Source organism: Phyllopteryx taeniolatus, chromosome 11 (genome assembly GCF_024500385.1).
Source record: "Phyllopteryx taeniolatus isolate TA_2022b chromosome 11, UOR_Ptae_1.2, whole genome shotgun sequence".
In the NCBI taxonomy this organism is placed as follows: Eukaryota; Metazoa; Chordata; class Actinopteri; order Syngnathiformes; family Syngnathidae; genus Phyllopteryx; species Phyllopteryx taeniolatus.
The window spans coordinates 23,981,755-24,000,727 of record NC_084512.1 but is presented as its reverse complement, the minus strand read 5'-3'; the positions used below and the strand labels follow the sequence as shown (position 1 = coordinate 24,000,727).

Genomic DNA, 18,973 nt, shown 5'->3' with positions numbered 1-18,973 from the left:
TTGGTTTTCTTAGTTTGTGTCTGCATGACGGTATTATATACTGCCTAAGGAGCCGCACAATGAATTAGATTGAAGAAACAAACTGTTTAATATAAAGATAGAGGAGCTGAAGATATGGAGCTTGATTTGAATGCCAAACCTCACCTGGGTGTTTCTGTCCTAGCACTGGCCTCTCCCTCACTGGGCACCCTGAAATCAAACCAGGAAGAACAATACATTGTTACTCCCACCACCTCCATGGATACGCACTCCACCACCAGCATCAGCATCAGCATCTGCATCAGTGTGACACAGCGAGGGGCTTCAGGCGTCATGCCAGGAAAGAATCCGCACTCCTGTGTGAGCACACAATGAAGCTAACTGGTCTACGGACTCTTCCACGTTGGTCAACAGCGTCACATTAAAAGACTCCGTCGGGCTTGATTCTTTTCTCCCGGCATCGTGACGCACGGGTGGGGGGCGGGGGGGTTAAGGAGGAGGAGGAGAGCCAACAACATGAGAAGCATCTGTGAGGTGTGAATTTGTGGGTGGGATGGGGACGTAAACAGCATGACAACAGGTAGGTGTCAGTAGGCAAAGGATGTGGTACAGTGGGGCAGAAGGAGTTAGTCACACTCTTGGTTTAATTGTTGCTGTTTGGGCAAGAGGGGCACAAAGTGTTCTCCTACCTCCGAGTGGACCTGAAAGATAGAGCTCTTTGCGAAGGGGAGGGGAAGAGAAGAAAAGAAATTCGTGAGCCAAAGAGGGGTCGGTGAAGTATGCCGTTTTTTTTGAATGACGCTATTTTTACGGAGCCCTTTAGTCTCGTGTTACATACAATGGGGTCGGGCGGAAACCATCGCTTTTCAGAAAATCCCCCCCAAAAAACTTTTGTTGTTTGTTGAGCCGTTAACCTTGCATTGTCAAGAAGAGCAAGACATTTTCAACACTTTATATTGGTCAATCGTTTGTAAAAATAACACACCCACGTGAGGACTGACCAATAGTATCGTTTTTTGAAAAAATATGAAATTGACCAAATTTGGACATAGGTGGTTTCACCCCGATGCCAACAATATGAGAATGAAGCTACTGCAGACATTTTGTGCCATTCAGGGTATTTTCAAGCCATTTCGGCGGTGTTAAGTGAATATAGGTTGAATTGAAATTTTCTGTCTAAAATGGCAACGCTAAAAAAAAAAAAAAAAACCCCACACACACACACATTCGTTCCTAACAACAAAAAAATGATGATCATTCCAGACAGCCAAAAATATGAACCAAAAAAAAAAAAAAAACTAGACTAAGAGACTAACTGTAGCTTAACGTACAGAAAACAATGTGAAATAAATATAAATGACTGACAAAATGGCTCAACGAACAGAAAACATCACTTCTAGCTTTATGTGAATATTATGTACGCATTTAAGCCAATACAAGTCGTGGTCCCTTTGACCATGTTATAGTCTCTTCGCACCCTCCATCAAAAAAAGAAGTTGAGCAAATATATAGAATAAAGTGGAGTTCAGTCAGTAAGTATTCAGCATTGCAAAAGAACTGCTGCACCCCATAACACAGCAATGTCGGACCGTAATTAAATCTGTCTGACAAAATAGGACGTGAACTGAAATACAGACCGTGGCAGGACACTAAACAGACGGAAAATGGCCGACACGTCCATGATGCAATGCGACATGACTACACGTTCACAAGCTCAGCAAGAAAAGGCTCAACAAAGTTCTTCATGGGCGTGGAACACTTTGCGCGGGCACTGGATTCCAGGAAATGAGTTTGGTACGGACCGGTTGCACACCGGCGGAAACTGAGGTTCCACTGTTATGCAATGGTTCATGTCAAGGTTTCAATTTGGACTACAGTGAACTTACCCCTCAGCTATTTGTTGAATATTTCACAGTTTTCATGCTCTTTGTGTAATGCCCTAAGGTGCCACAAGATGTCACCAAAGCCCTGGCTAACAGGAAAGGGTTAATTGGTGTCAAGAGAGACTAAAATCATGGTCGTATGTCAGGGCAAAACTAAGTTTAGCCTGGTGTAGTTACAGTTAAAAAAAATGGAGGGGAGGAGGGGGCGTCAATTACTCGCTGTTTTTTTTTTGCAATATGAGGCAGGTCTCGGTCCTATCAGCAGTTTTTTGGAAGGTGACATTTTTGGTCGTGAGAGAGAAATGAGTTGGTATCTTTAAGCGGACCTCTTAAGATCCAATACAAGATCTGTAGCATACATTTTGGTCATAATGCTGTTGCGTTAAATTATCGGTGTCAATCCACCCCGCTGACCTGCGGACAAACTTGGAGGTGATCTTGCTGATGATGCCGGTGGAGGTGCCCCGTCGCTGCTGCGCCAAGGCGCCCGTGTCGTGGGACAGCGTGGGCGAGGCCGGCGGCCCGTTGTAGGTGGCGCTGCGGCGGTCTCGCAGCTGGGCGCCGTGGAAGGTGCTGCGGCTGGTGGTGCCCCGCGGGAAGCGGTTCTTCTCGGGGGTGCTAATACTGTGTGCGGAGGGAGAGGTGGAGGGACCCCTTGGAGAGGAGCTGGGGGCGAAAAAAGAAAACATGATAACAGTGCCACCTTGACTTATAAGTTTGTTGACGTATTAGCTGGTGCTTGGCTGATTTTATGCTTTGTGTTTTTTTTGTGGAACCGATCCTCCATAATTCACACAAAATTGGAGCAAGACTAACGCATGTGTGGGATGCCGTTTTTTTCCCCTAATGCTGAAATGGAGGCGTCTATTTGTGGAACGGCGTTTTTGCGAGTGGGTGACACATCCACTGCATCTATCTCTGAAAAGCCATAGGACACCAGAAGATGGCGTTCAAGACCATGTCTCGGTGCCAAGGAACCACAGTGGTAGTTTTTCGAGATACGATCAATCACGAGGCTGATTTATTTTATTTTTTGGGGTTTGGAGTTGCGAGCAAATATTTGATGATGCCAGCGAACTTCACAACAAGCAGCAGTTTGGCAGATAGGGAAGAATTCTGCAAACAAGTGTTTGCTTTTAGCCGTTTATTGTCACTCGCACTTGAAGTACTCTATGTTTGTATAAAGGACAAAACTGGCATTTTTCTAAAATTCGTTCGTCAAGGTACCACAGTGTGAATGAACATGTCAGCTTTTCGGGTAAAAAGTAAGCGCCCACCTGGATTTCAACTCTGTGTTGTCATCGATGGGGGGCAGTGTGCTCTTTGAAGGGTGTCCTGAAGATGACATGGACTTGATGTGACGAGGCCGCGTGGAGGTCACTGCGGTCGACGGCGTGCTGCCCGACACCTCGGTTAAACTGGGGTGACAGGGCCCACGGTTTCAAAATGACACTGCGGCAGAGCTCTGTTGTGTGCAAACTGTGAGTGCGGTCACCTGCTGTCTTTGCCATTAGGAATGGCCGAATAGCGCTCAGTGGAAGCTCGCTCGCACACGTACGTGTTCCTGCGAGTCATAGATCCGTTGGTCTGTGGCGATAAACACAAACAAGGACATATGAACGATGCATTGAGAGACAAACAATGGCCGCAGTGTTCCCGCGCATATTCGCGAGTCGCTACTCCTGAATTCTGGATTCACTGATACCACAAGATGGCGCCAAAGCCATTTCTTATTGAAATTTTTGCGTCAGCGTTTAACTTTTTAAAAACTTTTGTAGGACAGTTAAGAAATTTCAGCTGTTACTTAAAACATCGGCTGTAGTATGAAAAGTGATTAAAGTCATTCTATTGAAGACAACTGAGGTTAGCACGGTGTTGCCTTCGACAACAGTTGCAGTTTCTCAGCGAACGAATTGCCCACCCCTGCTTTCGAGCGTACTTAAGGGTCCTCACCCCGACACCACTTGTGGTTTTCTTCCTCTCCTGCACTCCCAGTGGCGAGGCGGAAACGTCTCCCTTGGAAGTGCTGAGCTCCAGCCGGCGGGCTCCGTCCCACTCCTCTCGGTGGTCGCTCTCCACGCTCATGGCCTGGCCGCGCCGCGTGTACGACACCGCCGGTGGCACGGAGGGACCCACTAAAAAGAGTCAGACGGAGGCAATAATTTGACAGGACAAAACAAAAACAAAAACAGCAGCGGATACTGGTTCGATATGAGGCCTCATTCACCGGATGGGTCCCTTCAAAAATAAATCCTCATACTCGCCTGGTGATGGTCCAGGTTTACTTACTTTACTTATGTTAGTTACTTCTTAGCCATCTCCGCACATGTAGCAAAGAAACCAGATGCCGGCATTAACTTGGAATTAGGCATTTGGAACAGCACTGCAGTGCAATGAAAATGGAAGTTGGACCATAACTGTGAGCAATTGGGGACTTCTTCATGTATTTAAGAGTTTTCTTTGTGAACTTTGTAGGAATCCAATTTTTAAAAAACAGTGAATGAGACCCATAGTTACCATAAACAATCAAAGCCACAAGTTACATATCTCATCAAAGTATTAAATGTGCAAAGAACACACTACTTTCCAATGTGTTGCAAAAGCAAAGGTTTTGAGGTGCTGCTCCTGAGGGAGCTGTGACAAAGCAGCCAGCCAGCAGATGTCGCCAGACACAACGGTCCCACATGACAGGAAGAAGCTGCTTTGACATAAGAATTTATACATGGACATAAACTACAGTGGACTAAACATTCGCTGTACTCCTAAACTAACCGGCAAGTCCAGATTTAGACTTGCGCGCCTTTGGTGTAGTACCACATTGTGCTGTAACATGCCGGGCAGCACGGAGGTTTATTCGAAAACATGTAGCGGAATTACAGCAAGAAGAACAGGCGGAGAAGGTTATTCAATGTTCCCCCGAAGCAGAGAGGGTTAGGGTTAGGTAACCCTTCACTTGATGACCCCAAGTCTGCTCCAACCCTCTTAGGATTGGGGGTTTTGCTTAGCTTTTCTTTCCTATCCTCTCTGAGCGAGATGACCCGGAAGTACTTAAAGGAGAGGTTGTTTGAATTTTAGAAATGCTTAGGAAAGGTGCTTTGATATTCAACATCATAATATTTATTGAAAAAATTAAAATTGCCAAATTAAAATTTCTGGAAGACTACAGGGGAGCGTTAATTTGCACATAAACCAATTAGCCTCTTAGGGTGATTCTCACTGCTGCCGACAACTGGAATGAAACAGGTGAAACGGGTTAATAAAAAAATTACTGCAACATCGATGCTAATTTCGTTAACACATCTAAGGTGTTTCGCATTGTTTGGTTGAGCAGCTTTGTTTTAAATATAGATGTTTAATTCTCTTTTGTTTTATCTTTCAGTTTTAAAGTCAATTTCAACTGGGAGTGACCAACAAAGTATATTGTACTTTTATTATATTACACTCATATTTGGTGTGCCAGCAAGAGATTGAGAGCAGGTGCTATGGAATTCTTTGAAAAGTGTGCTTTCCGAAGTTTAAGTGTGTGGGAGGAGTAAAAGTATTTTTTTATTTTACTTTTTTTTTGTTTTTAAAATATGGTCTCAAGTGCAGATTTTCACCTATTCCGCAACACAGTTGCATTGTAACTGGGCAATAGTTGTCAGCAACTTCCCCCCACACGGCATTCAGCCAGCAGCACTCTCAGAGCTGGGAAGCTACTTTGCTTCTTTATGATACCACCACCACCATGCCCACCACCATCATCATCCCCACCATGATCACTGTAGCGGCGCTGCTTCTGATTGGCCGAGATGCTGCGCGTGACTTTGGGATGGGCGGGAGAAATACTGGAGCCGTTGTTGATGTCGCTGGTGGGCCGCTGCCGCTGGGCCAGGACGCTGTTGGTCAGGGGCTCGCTCCCTTCGAACTGGCATGGAAGAGTTGTTACATGGTCACATATTGTATAGCCTATAGTGGAACTCAGAATGATGAAACAATTATCAGGAAATAAAATCACGTGTGACGCACAACAAAAAAACAAGTATATATCCACATACAAAAGAGGCTTGGGTCAGATATAAAACAATAGGAATTGTAATGTTCACATTGACATGGGGGGGGGGGGGGGGAATAAAAAATCTGATACTTTTCACATTGGGCATAAAAACAAACAAAAAAAACCACAAAAAAACCCTAAATTTACCTGCAGTGTGAACAGAGCCAAAGTCACTGTTTCTTTTCACAAAAAAAGCTTATCTTCTCTCTTATTTTTTGGTCAGAAACTGTTGTTTTGGATGAAACCAACCCATGTACTACTTCTCATTAGTGAAGAACAGAAAAAGCTAGAGAGAAAGAGTCTACTCTTTCTTTTGGTAGGTTTGGTGCTTCGATTGTCACAGAACACAATATTCTGAGGATCGTGAAAGTTCAGTCAAAATGCCCTCAAACGGCCACGTTGCCAGCCGTTCTAGAGCATTTTGAAATGCGTTGACACCAGCGATGATGCTGAGATGAGAGAAAGAAGCTGACCTCTGGTGCTTTTCTTCCCAGCAGCAGATAAGTGGCCATGACATCATCGTACTTCTGGCTTTGTAAGGACTCTGTGATCTCATCTTTAGGGAAGCCCATGGTCACCATGAGCTCTGTCCGTAACAGAAAAATAAATGTGTTACCCTGGCACAGACCACCTCAACAATGACCTCCGCGTACGCCAAAACACACCTATTCTGGACGAGTCGCTGAAGTCGGCCTCGGGCTCGATGTACGGCTTCAGCTCCTCCTCCTCGTGACCCACATTCATCCAGTGGTCTTTCATGATTTGCTAACAAACAAAGATAATTCAAACATTGTTTATTTCACTCGTGAAGGTTTCTATTTCCACATAATCATGACTCAGGGCTGGGTGCAACACCATTTTGAACCATTCTAATCGTTAGCAGAGCTGAATAACAAACTGATCAATTGTTATTAGTATGGAGCTTTGGCCTGGTTTGTGGAGCGAGTGCAGGGGTGGTACAGTATTGACTGTGAACTGACAACAACATAATGTTTGCAATGATTCATTAAGCCAGCTAACTTTTCCCACCCACACAAACACAACAGGCACGATCCAAGTGCCTAATCTTATCTGAATGCTCACAAAAAAAAATACAAAATACTGAGCAAATCGGCATGCCGTTAAAGGTAACAATGCAAAAGTACCTCCAAACTGCCACGTTTGACCGGGTTGAGCACCAGTAGTTTCTTCAGCAGGTTTTCACAGTCTGTGGACATGTAGAAGGGGATGCGATACTTTCCCCGCAGGACCCGCTCTCTCAGCTCCTGAAGTGCGAGCAACATGGAGGCAAGTTAGCGACGACACAAACATACAAACATCAAACGGGATACAGTCAACCCCGCCTATTCGCGGCTCACTATTCAAAAATCCACCTCCAGTGGGTGCCTTGAATTATCAGTTGAATTCAAATGGAAATTAATCCGTTCCAACAAACAATTTTGTAATCTGTTTTCAAGAAAAATTGTGTTATAAAAACATGTAGTGATAATTAAATAGAATGTAAAAAATGTAACAGTTGTGCATCATAATATTAATGCTTGACACTGTGCTGCTCCGTCTGGTGTGTGCGGCTTGGCCACCAGAATGAAGTATGACGCTTACAAAATTTATACACACAGAAGAATGTCTCATGTAAGCTGCACCAAAATGTGTCGTTTTTTGCAGAGGATAAAGAATATATGCCTGTGAGTTCACAGGTCTACATGTTTTGCTGCACTGTTTTTGTTCAACTATCTTTAGCTTAAAGCAGGGCTATCAAACTCTTTTTTTTGTCTCGGGCCGCATCGTAGTTATGATTTCCCTCAGAGGGCCGTTAGAACAGTGAAACCATATAAATGTTTAATCACCAAAACATATTATTACCATTACACAACAAATTGAGGGATAAGTCGTTTTGAAATCAGAAGGATAATAGTTTGGTCAAGTATTGTTTAAGTTACCGTAGAAGAAGGGTTGAGTAACAGAAAAATGCAATATCTCAACATTATTGTTTATTATTATGACAATTTGGAATTTGGGTACAGATTTTAGCAAAAATCACAGAAGTTGACGAGTGTGATTTGCTTTCGCGGGCCACATAAAATGATATGGCGGGCCGTATCTGGCCCCCGAGCCTTGAGTTTGACACCCATGGCATCAAATCTTTGCTTGCTTAAAACAAAACATAAATAGATAAATATTGGCCAAGTGACAGCTCATATCTCGAAAAAGCCAGGTCACTCGTAAGTCGAGGGACCACCATTGAGGAAAAAAAAATAAATAAAAAAGTGTGGATTTTATGAGGGTTGATGTAAAAAACAAAAACAAAACAAAAAAACAATGTTTTATATATATGATGTCATCAATCTCTAGATGGTGCCCCAAATTTAGAGGTACATTATTGGAATAACTTCCTGCACACAAACAAACAAGCAAATAAATCCTACACTGATAAAAAAAAACAAAAAAACAAACATAACCTCCTTACTGGGGGCTAAAACATAACTATAGCGTTGAAAATGAATTCAAAGTGAATCACATTTTCACGCCGTAAGCTGCCGCTGCCTCATGAATCATTTTGACAGTTGTGCATTTTTGAAGTAGGGCGGATAAACCTCGGGAGAGTCTCACTCGCCCCAATGATAGAAACAGGAAATTCCGCTCTTAATCTGTTCATTCAGGAAACACAGAATCATGTTGATGCACGTAAGCTTAAAACAAAAAAAAAACATCCAGTTGGGAAATACCTGGCCCAAGCACTACAGTGTGTTTGTTCAGTTTGGTCTTTCTCGGCTCAATGCAAAGTGGTGCTCAAAAAAGCAATATAAAGGTCTCCGTAGCGCAAAACCACAGTATATTGTTTACTCTTTGACAAAATATGTCATTAATTTGTCAAAACTGAAGGAGGAGATAACATTTGTAGGTAAATCTATGATACATAACGTGTTCTGTGTTAAAAATTGAACAGATAACAACAAATGCGGTTGAATGAGCAATGAACATGGTGGGATACACTCATTTGATCAATGTCTTTGTCGGCAGTTTCAAATAACAAGTAATCCCGTGCCGTGTTCGCACCTTGAGGTTTTGTCCGTCAAAAGGCAGGGAGCCGCTGACCAGTGTGTAGAGGATGACCCCAAGGCTCCACACGTCCACCTCTGGTCCGTCATACTTCTTTCCCTGGAAGAGTTCCGGGGCGGCGTAGGGTGGGGAACCGCAGAAGGTGTCCAACTTGCTGCCCACGGTGAACTCGTTGCTGAAGCCGAAGTCTGCTATCTTGATGTTCATGTCTGCATCCAATAGCAGATTTTCGGCCTGAGCGGGAAGACGGACGGCACATTCGGTGGTTATTGGAAGAGATTTTTTCTTGAACGCTCTCTGCTTGCATGTGTTGCTGCTCTGTGTGTGTGTGTGCGTGTTTAAGAAAAATTAAATTACTACATCATCTATACTACTTTCCACTGCGCATTATATGTTAGCATTAAGTTAGCGGACTTTCGCTAGGACAAATTAAATGGCAGTGTTGAAAGTGTGAAAAATAACCAGCTCGAAGCAAGAATGCTTCGAGAGCGAGAGAGTCTTCTTTTCGGTTCCTCAAAGCGATGCTGTACGATAGTCTCCGATTTCTTGACAGTGAGAGAGTGAGAACAGACACTAAGGGATAGTTTAAAAAGCATGTTATAATAATATGAATTGTTTTTAATAAGTTGAAATGTGTTGTAAGTGGTAAAAAAAGGTTTAATATGGTCTCTCTATATCGCGGATCTTCAAATAAACGACAAACTTGGGCTTCGCTGTATAGGCGGGTAGGTTCGTTCAGTTTATATCAAATTAAAGCCGCGAGCAACGATGAACGGACCCTCGCGTGCACTTTTTCATGGCAAACCCTGAAAACGGTCTTCCAACTTAAGACACATTGCTCATTGGAGCAAATTCTCTAGTTGGAGTCTGTCAACGTATGAGACCTCGAAATGGCCGTTTCAAGCCAAAATAAATGACTTCCTCACCAATTTTGAGTCCTTGAGCCTTTTCATGTGTTATGATAGACACGTCCACCCAATTTCATGTTATCAGTGAAACTGGTGTCAAGGACTTCTATTTCTCAAACTTTCCAGTAGGCGCTACATTGTGACTTTTGCGGTTTCGACTTGGGGACCACTAAAAAAAAAACATACATTTTCACCAGGAGACACACGCTGGCAAAAACTAAAAACAATAATAATCGGTGACTTTTAAGACAGTTTATGAGGTGCCTAAAAGGCTATTTATTCATCAATTGAATAATATTCATCGGATACTTTGGATCGTCACCTTCAGATCCCTGTGAACTATCCTCCTCTGGTGGCAATACTGCACAGCAGACACAATCTGAAAAACAAACATCACAGGTCTCGAATAATGTAACATATGTCACATTTTTCTCTGGCTGGAAATACAATCACATGACAGTTACCATGTACATTTTGCCTATAGCACTGTACTGATAAAATATCAATGACGTCAGCAGCTCAACTCAACTTTCAGCACTAGTTTTGACTTGTCATTGTGTAACCCCTCGTGCAGTGATTTTCAGTGTGGTACGAGTACCGACCGTGGGACGTGGGCTCTCCCTAGTCGTATGTGAAAGAATCACCGAATACAAATCAAATTGATATTTAAATCATTCAATGCAATTAAACAGAATTACATTTGTAGCTGTGCAAACGGCCTATTCAAACTTTTTTTAAATCCACATTTTTTTTACTTTTTATGTAAACTAGATTTTTTTTTACTTTAAGTACAGTACATTTTTACAAGTACAGTTCAGTTCTATTTAACTTTTAAGGACATTAAAAGAAATGCATTTAATTAGTAAGTGCTGCTTGTTTGTTTAAGTAGAATTTTAATTGATCTTTTATGGTCAATACATTTTAATTGAATCATGATTTAACTACTTTTTCTTTTTCTCCTTCCAGAGTTAATGTTCAAATTGTGCATGATTTCACATTGGCTTAGATCAATTCTTTTAAAGAATAAAATCTCTGTTTAAACCTTTTTTAATCCAGTACAGTACATTTTGTACTTTTCAAGTACAGTACATTTTTTAAGTACAGTTCTGTTGGATTAACTGTCACTTTTAATTACAGTAAAATAATTTATCGTTTCACCTCTAAGACCTGCTTGTTTAAGTCTAATTTTCATTTAACATTTGGGGTCAGTCCATTTTAATAGCATCATCTTTTTTCTAGAGTTACCCCAATCCGATCCCGTGATCAAAAATCGGGGGCGAATCACGTAATGTTCAGCTGATGGATTTAAAAAAAAAAAAAACAAATTCCCTGAATTTGTAAAGGTCACAAAGCCGTAAAACAATCCTAACATATATCCTGGTCGTTGGACAGCTATGCATTTTTTGAGACGGTACTTGGTGTAAAAAGTTTTTTCCCCAAAAAAACCCACTTCCCTAACGTATGCTTTGAGCGTGCGCGTGCACCTGTTACGCACGCTGTAACCTACAAACAGCGCATGAGTCATCCTCTTTTAAATAGGGATATTGTGGATGTGAAAGTAGTGGATTATCCGTCAAATGGGCTTGACTACTGTGAATAAAAGGCACATTCATTCACTGCGTTTTGCTGTCTAATGAGCAGAGGGGGTGGGCCCATTGGATCAATGCTGATGGCGCACCACTGGGTGTCAGCACAAGCAGCTGCAGAGTGTGAGCAAAGGCACGCTCCAGCTTTCCTCTGCAGTCAGTGAGTGACACAGCGTGATCTTGGCGCATGATGCCGCTCGACGCCGTCGGTGACTCACCTGCCTGAACTTGGCCCTGGCCTCCTTCTCCTTCATCCTACCATGGGCCACCAGGTAGTCAAACACCTCACCTGTAAACACACAGAGGAACATTAGATCGTATTCAAGGCGTGTGGACTTGAGAGCATGTTGGACAGAAACTCATAAATAGGAGTCGGGGCGTGGCTCAGGGGAGAAAGTGCGGTCGTAGCGTGGTTTGAGTATTGCGAAGGCTCATTCACAAAGTCAAAAAAGTCAGTGTCGACAACTCACCGCCACTGGCGTACTCCATCACCAAATACAGCGTCTTCTCCGTTTCAATCACCTCAAATAATTTTACTACAGAGGGCAAAAAAACAGACAAACAGGAGCTTTTGTTTTTTTTAATAAACAGCACAACCCAGCAGAGAACATATATAGTTTCCCATTTACTTTCGCATTTGAAGCTCTGTCCTGCCTGTCAAATGCATCCAGAAGGCGTGTAACCCCACTCAAGGTTACAGACGCTTGAAACCGGAAGATGGGATCTTACCAGGTTTACGTTTTGCTAAGATATAAATTATTATTACTAGTAGTAGTATATATATATATGTTATTCAAAATTTACGAATGATAAATCTTTGTAATGTAGTTTAGTTTTTTTTTATTATAACACATTTAAAAGTAATTATTTGTATTTCCTAAAACAATTCCGATACAACAAAATGATTATTGCATAAAATATTTTTACATAAAGATACTGTGATAAAAATAATTTATATTGCAGTTTAGCATTGTTAATTACTAAAGTTATATATCATTCACAATTTATAATGTAGTTATATATTTAATAAAATAACACGGAATTTTGCTTTTCATTTAAATAATAAAATAAAAATGACAATTGTAAAATTCTAATTATATATATATATATATCACATATATATATAAATATATATATATATATACATATACATATATATATATATATATACATACACACACACATAAATATAGTATAAAAATAATTTATTACAAATGTAATATAAACTAATACTATATAACAAAGAATTATTACACTGCACATTTATAAAAGCTTTAAGATTTATATAATTTCATACTATATTTTACTGAAAATATAATTGAAAAAACAAATAATTCACAATGTAGTTTATATATTTTTTACAATTATAAATGTGTTTGTATACGCAGACGTATAATTCATAATGTTATTCATAATTGTGTTATGTATTTAATAAAATAAGTATTTGACAAAACAATTGTATTTACTAATTCTATAACATGCAAATATCATATGATTATTGTATATTTTATATTGATATTTTTAAGGACTTTTAAAACTAAAGATTTTTGTATTTCTATTTTATAGTAATAACATACAGGTTTCTACGATATACTGTACCCTAATTTATTATATTTCATTCGACTGATGATGCATTAAAGTTATCAAATCTGGTTCCTGGTACAGTACTTTTCATATCATTATCGAGAGTTTGAACTTACCAATATTTGGATGATTCAGTAACTTCATTATTCGCACTTCTCTGAAGAGCTGGTGAGACACAGAGAGACATTTGTCTTTTGGTAAATTGCTGATAAGGCGTGTTTGGGAAAATGTCATTCCGCGCACCACTCCAGCACACAAAGTTGCAAAGTGGATTAGACGAGAGGACTGGAGCATCATGGGACTTGGGTGCTATGTAAGGCAACATGACTGATGCGCTGGCAATAAATCCTCCTCTCAAGGATGATGAGCAGCAAAAAAAAAAATAATAATAATAATAATAATAACGAAACAAAAAGTGCACTCACACACTGCGGTATCAGTACACAAGCTTCCAGCCAATCCAATCCAATCCAATCAAATCATGCACAATCATCTTTGTTCTCCCAGCATCGTGTTTATCGACTGACTGCAGAGCTTTAAGAGCAGCTTGGCGTCGCGTCAGACGATCTCCTGCAGCCACTTAGAGGTGCTGTTGAATCATTTACATTCTGTTGACGGCCCGCCTGAGCCCGACGCTCTCAAAAAGGCGCTTTGCTGCCTTTTGACGTCGACGGAGATGTCGTCGGTCCTTGTCGGCCATCTTTGCTGACCTGCTGTCTGTACTAAGAGAAGAATTTCTATTTGTGAGAATTTAACTACGCTCCGAGGTGTTACGTAAGCGCGCAAATGGCGCGCGCGTGTTTCTAGGTCATCAAATGTAGTTAGTGAGGCCCGAGCCCGACCCAGCTGGGACCTCTCAGGTACTTTCTCCTCGAATTCTGTCTTCCGGTTTCACTCTCTACTTCCTTTTCGGGTGCCGCTCGTCTCATTAATAGTCCCCAAAACTAAACTAAACAAGAAGGGAAGGGACTTTTATTCGTATTAGACCGTTTAATACTCTACAGCATGTTTTGTCTACACTGCACATCTAACTGACCAATGAAAAGACATTTTATTACGCTACGTTTTTAACATTTGGCTGTGCCGCTTCACGCCGTCACAACACCGTCAACACTGGAGCCGATCGTTACTTTGTTTAAACCAATGATTTGCAAAATGTGCTACGCAAAAGAGTCACAAGTACAGTTCAGTTGTATTTAACGTTTTAGTACAAGATATTTGTATTATAAAAAAAAAATGTTTTTTTAAACTTTAATTTGGGAATTTATTTTAATTCAACTATTGTGTCAAATATAGTTTCATTGAATCATTTAAGTACAGTTTATTTTATTTTGTTATATTTAAGCAGAGTGTTAATGTTCAAACTGGGCATAATGTTACAGTTAATTAAAATATGAAATATGCCTTTTTTTCTTATATATATATATATATATATAAAATAATGTGAATGTTGGCCATTGTGGTGGTACTTGGACAGCCACGTATTATTATTATTATTATTATTTTTTTTTTAGGTAGTACTTGATGTAAAAAGTTTGAGAAGCACTGGTTTAAACAAGTGGCAACAAATGTTCGACAGCGAACGTAATATGAGCTGATGATGACGACTGATGCAAGCTGGTCAAAGACAGATAACGTAAATTCAGCATTCCACTTTTAATTATTTGGATGTAAAATGAAACTAAATAAAGAAATTACAGTGATGACTGTGAAAAAAGACAAATTTACCAGAAATGTAAATTATGTGTAAGGTATTACTGTTACAGCATATTGTGATATCATATTGCTAAGTTATTATGTGCGATTGTCCAACACACATTCATGACCACATGCCAGACCATACGTCTTTTCCTTCATTTATTTTAGCATGTCTCCTTTTTAGCATGAAAAGTCAGAAATCACTCCAAATGAAAAGTGATCCTTGGAACAATTTTCTATTTCAATACTTTGAAAGCCAAACTAAATGGTTGTGTGGTTTCTGCGACCTTATTTTGTCACGGCCATGCTTTCTACTTCTCATAATTGTTTGCTCCGTTATTGAAAATTCCTTGTAAACAAAATACAAAATTTAACATTGCTGGATTGAAAGGTTTGTAGCAAGCTTGTTAAAGATCGACAATTACTCAATAAGCAGAGAATGGCCTGAAGTAGAAGACAATAAACAAACAGGCCATGGCTTCAGTTCATGTGACTTCGCCATCAAGACGGACATTCTTCATCCTTATGAATGAGGGCCGGACTAAAGCCTCGCTATCTCGTCTTGATGCCTGCCTCTTCCTGCCTCCCTCATTCTTTCGCTCTCTCTCTCGTGCGCGTCACTGCCCCGAAGCCCCTCGCATGGGAAGGACGCGTGCGGCCGCTTGGAAGCAAAGATGACCACCGATCTGAGGAGAGCTGTGGAAAACGGCAGACTGGGTGGCGGTCAATAGGCGCTCAATAGGAACGTTGTCACCGCCAAGACTGACGGCACGTAATGAGAGCTTCGATGGGGCCCCCGGTATCAATGACAATAATATCCACAGGCGCAAGGCGGACTCACATAGCGCCACCTTGAGTTTGTTCTGCAATGCATTTCTTTTAATTCATTAGTTCGAAGAGAAATTGCAAGAAACTGATCGAAAAGCATGGCAAAAACAACGTGCAGCTCGCATAAATATGACAACACGTACACTGTAAAACATGCCTGAGTTTCACTAGTCTGTGCCAGTGACCTACTTCCAGCCACCCAGGGGCACCCAGACTCCTAAACTAGCCTTAATTACTGCAGAGTCCCTACACGTAGAAAAACACATATCAGACCGGGAACACTTCCACAGACTGGCTGGACTATTTCAGTCACAGATGCTCCTCCAACAAGGACATTATTGTTAGGAAGTCTCCATTGCTCTCATGTGCGCATAGGTCAGCCATGAATAGTGTTTCAAAAAGAATCATGTCCTGCCCTCGAATATGCTTATCATTTCAGTGGTGTAGAACTTCACTGCATCAAACTAGGAACTATTGATACTAGCTACCATATTTGCTCGTCTATAATACGCTCTCGAGTATCATGCGCAGCCCTAAAATGGCCCCCAAAAATCAAGAAAGTCCTTCTCCCTATGCGCTCCCATGAATTTCTAGCCATCAATATATGTATATGCAATAAATGTTAGTGGTGTTCCTCGCCTAATGTGTTTTCCTAACCAATTATGATCAGTAATATTATTAATACTAAGGTTTACTTGTTTTTAAGTAAGGTATTCAATATTCTTGCACATCCTATTGTTTAATTTTGGCACTGCGGCTTTACGGAAGCATTTTTCATCTACCGCGTGGCCGACTTGCACAGCAAGCGCATAGTATATTATGATATTACACAATGTAACAAGTTCATGTGGTGGTGTGAAAAAGACGGGAGGCCGAAAACAACGTCCGCACGAGTAAAAAATGCTCGTCATTTATTCAAGCTGCAACTATTTGTTCATACGTGAACCAAAGTGATTTAGAAATGGAGAATAAGTTGCCATTCATTTCACGTACCCTACTTTCACGACCATAGGGCGCACCGTATTAAAAGGCGCAGTCTCAGTTACGGGCTCTATTTCTGTATTTAACACATACATAAGGCGCACCGTATTATTGGGCGCAGGCATGGTAAAACATACGCTAGGATTAAAACATACGGTAGCACGCATGCACGCTAAAACAATATTTTTTTAAAAGGCAGCGGGAGCAAAACTGAGTTCGGTTGTACTTTATTGAAGTATTTAACAATGTACTCAGGTTATTTTTTCATGAATCCTCATCCACAAATTCATCAAAGTCCTCATGTTCTGTATCCGAAATGAACAGCTGGGCAAGTTCTCAATCAAACAGTCGGTCTCGTTGCCGTGCGAAAGCTCCAACAACAGTGCAAGCAGACACGTTAGCCCGGCATCCAGAATCCATTCGCAAATGGTAGCGTAACTCGGCCGGCGCTGCCTCCTAGTCTTCGTAAAACTGTGTTCGCCATCGGTCATCCATCGCTTCCACGCCGCTCGCAACTTCACTTTGAACGCCATGTTTACACCGACGTCCAGCGGTTCGTCAAGCCTCCCGGAATGATGGCAAGCCCCGAGTTATTCTTTGCTCACCTCGCCTTGTTTCCGCGTTTTCTTTTTCTTTTTCTCCCCGCGAAAACTCAGCTTCGTCTTCTTGACTAGGCGAAGCTCGTTTTCCTGCTTCCTCCACTTGCGAACCATGGATTCGTTGATCGTGAATTCTCTCGCGGCTGCTCGGGGGTCCTTAGCCAAACCGATGTTGTTTTGCACAATGTACACCCCGGTAAATTCTCCCAGTCAGTAAAGCGGTGTATATATATATATATATTTAAAAAAACAAAAAACGCCACTATATCCCTACTGGGGGCGTGGCTTTAGCGTACTTCCCCTGTCCTCAGCCACGTCCGCTTATTCTCTGCGTAAGCAGCGTGTCGGCAGGAAATGCTTAAAAACTTTTTTGTTTTTTGTTTTTTAAAAGTAGAGCAGAGCGCTCATCACACAACAACATTTATAGATGTTGGAACTCTGTCCGCACAAAAGGCGCGCCGCATTATAAGGCGCCCTGTCCATTTTGGAGAACATTTAAGACTTTTGAGTGTGCCTTATGGTCGTGAAAATACGGTAATCTCAAGGAAGTACGTAGATTTGTGACCTAATTGAGATGAGGCGTTAAATGTGCCTTGGCTCAAAAAAACAACCCAAAAAAACCCCGAATCCCAAGCAGCAGTAAAAACTCATCCATGAACACGTAAAGTCATAAATAAATGCACGACTAAGCAGCCACAACATTCGACGTGTCCGCCCAATCGCTTTCCACTCATCTGAACCAGACCAAAGCCACCGTCGCGCCTCAGGCTGGACGGGATCTCATTGGCTAACGCAGCGTGGCAGGCACGAGATGCATGTAAACAGCCATTATTGGAGCGCGGCCCGACGGCGGGCTATTTTACAAAGGGTAGACAATATACAAACGCGGCAGGACTTTTCTCTGAATGAGTGTCATCAACTTCAGTTATAGGCCATCAAAAGGAGGGCTCATGGCCTTTAACAATTCCAAAGCTGTATCAGTCCTGGATTTGGATTCCAATAGTCTGAAAAAGCATTTCAGCATTGAAAATAAGCAGTTCTTATTTACAGATTAGGGCGAGAGAGTCAGACAGAGCGGAGCGGGATGATGGGACGGTGGGCAAAGAGGGGATTAACAGAGAGGCCTATTTTAAGGATAGAATGCCTAAAAAACATGACAGCATCCACATCCCCGACCACAGATGTCATATGATGCGTTTCCTCCGGCGGATCTCAGGAGGTGCTTTGGAAGCTCGGGCCGACCTCATTTCCTGTGTGCAGTCAAAGCGCCACAGAGTCACGCTGGGCCAGAGGATGCCATCGGGTCATACGGAAACAGACCGGTTATTTTTCCTGAGCTTATGACTCTCTATGACTAATTCTAAATAGCGAAAAACAGACAGACAAGGGTTTTGGGAATAAATCTGTCACATTTTGTGATATTTCTGCACATATGTACATGGATCTATGTATACTAGGGCTGAAACGATCAATCAAATAACTTGAATTTGATTACAGAAAAAGTTGAAGCAAGTGATCATTTTTAACCACACGTACTAATGTTACTGCAGACTCACTTTTTAAGAGAAATAAGTTGGCACAGTGGCGGCGAGTGTGTAAAAGGTTACTTAACACTTAAAGAAGAAGATAATGTGCAATATGCAATTTTTATCAGATTAATCGATGAGCGGCGGCACGGTGGACGCATAGTTAGAGCGTCTGCCTCCCAGTGCTGAGGTGCAATCCCTCAGCGGCTCAGAAAATGGACCGATGGATGGATAATCGATGAGATATGTAGATTAATCGATTCTAAAAATATTGGATGGCTGCAGCCCTAATATATAATCTGACT

At 41.5% G+C, this 18,973-nt stretch overlaps 1 protein-coding gene across 4 annotated transcripts in view; it reads right to left on the bottom strand.

Moving 5' to 3' along the window:
* Nucleotides 1-18,973, bottom strand: part of mark1 (MAP/microtubule affinity-regulating kinase 1) — a 39,499-nt gene that overhangs the window by 1,640 nt on the left and 18,886 nt on the right. The window contains exons 4-18 of one of the 4 annotated variants that reach the window (XM_061789928.1): nt 13,153-13,201; nt 11,923-11,988; nt 11,671-11,741; nt 10,189-10,245; nt 8,956-9,192; nt 7,044-7,163; nt 6,564-6,663; nt 6,372-6,484; nt 5,616-5,769; nt 3,816-3,997; nt 3,358-3,449; nt 3,140-3,280; nt 2,277-2,528; nt 669-695; nt 145-189 (exon numbers count right to left, since the gene is read on the bottom strand). In XM_061789928.1, the coding sequence (XP_061645912.1) occupies nt 145-189; nt 669-695; nt 2,277-2,528; nt 3,140-3,280; nt 3,358-3,449; nt 3,816-3,997; nt 5,616-5,769; nt 6,372-6,484; nt 6,564-6,663; nt 7,044-7,163; nt 8,956-9,192; nt 10,189-10,245; nt 11,671-11,741; nt 11,923-11,988; nt 13,153-13,201 (1,706 nt within the window). The other 3 variants (XM_061789929.1, XM_061789930.1, XM_061789931.1) reach the window with 3 other exon arrangements.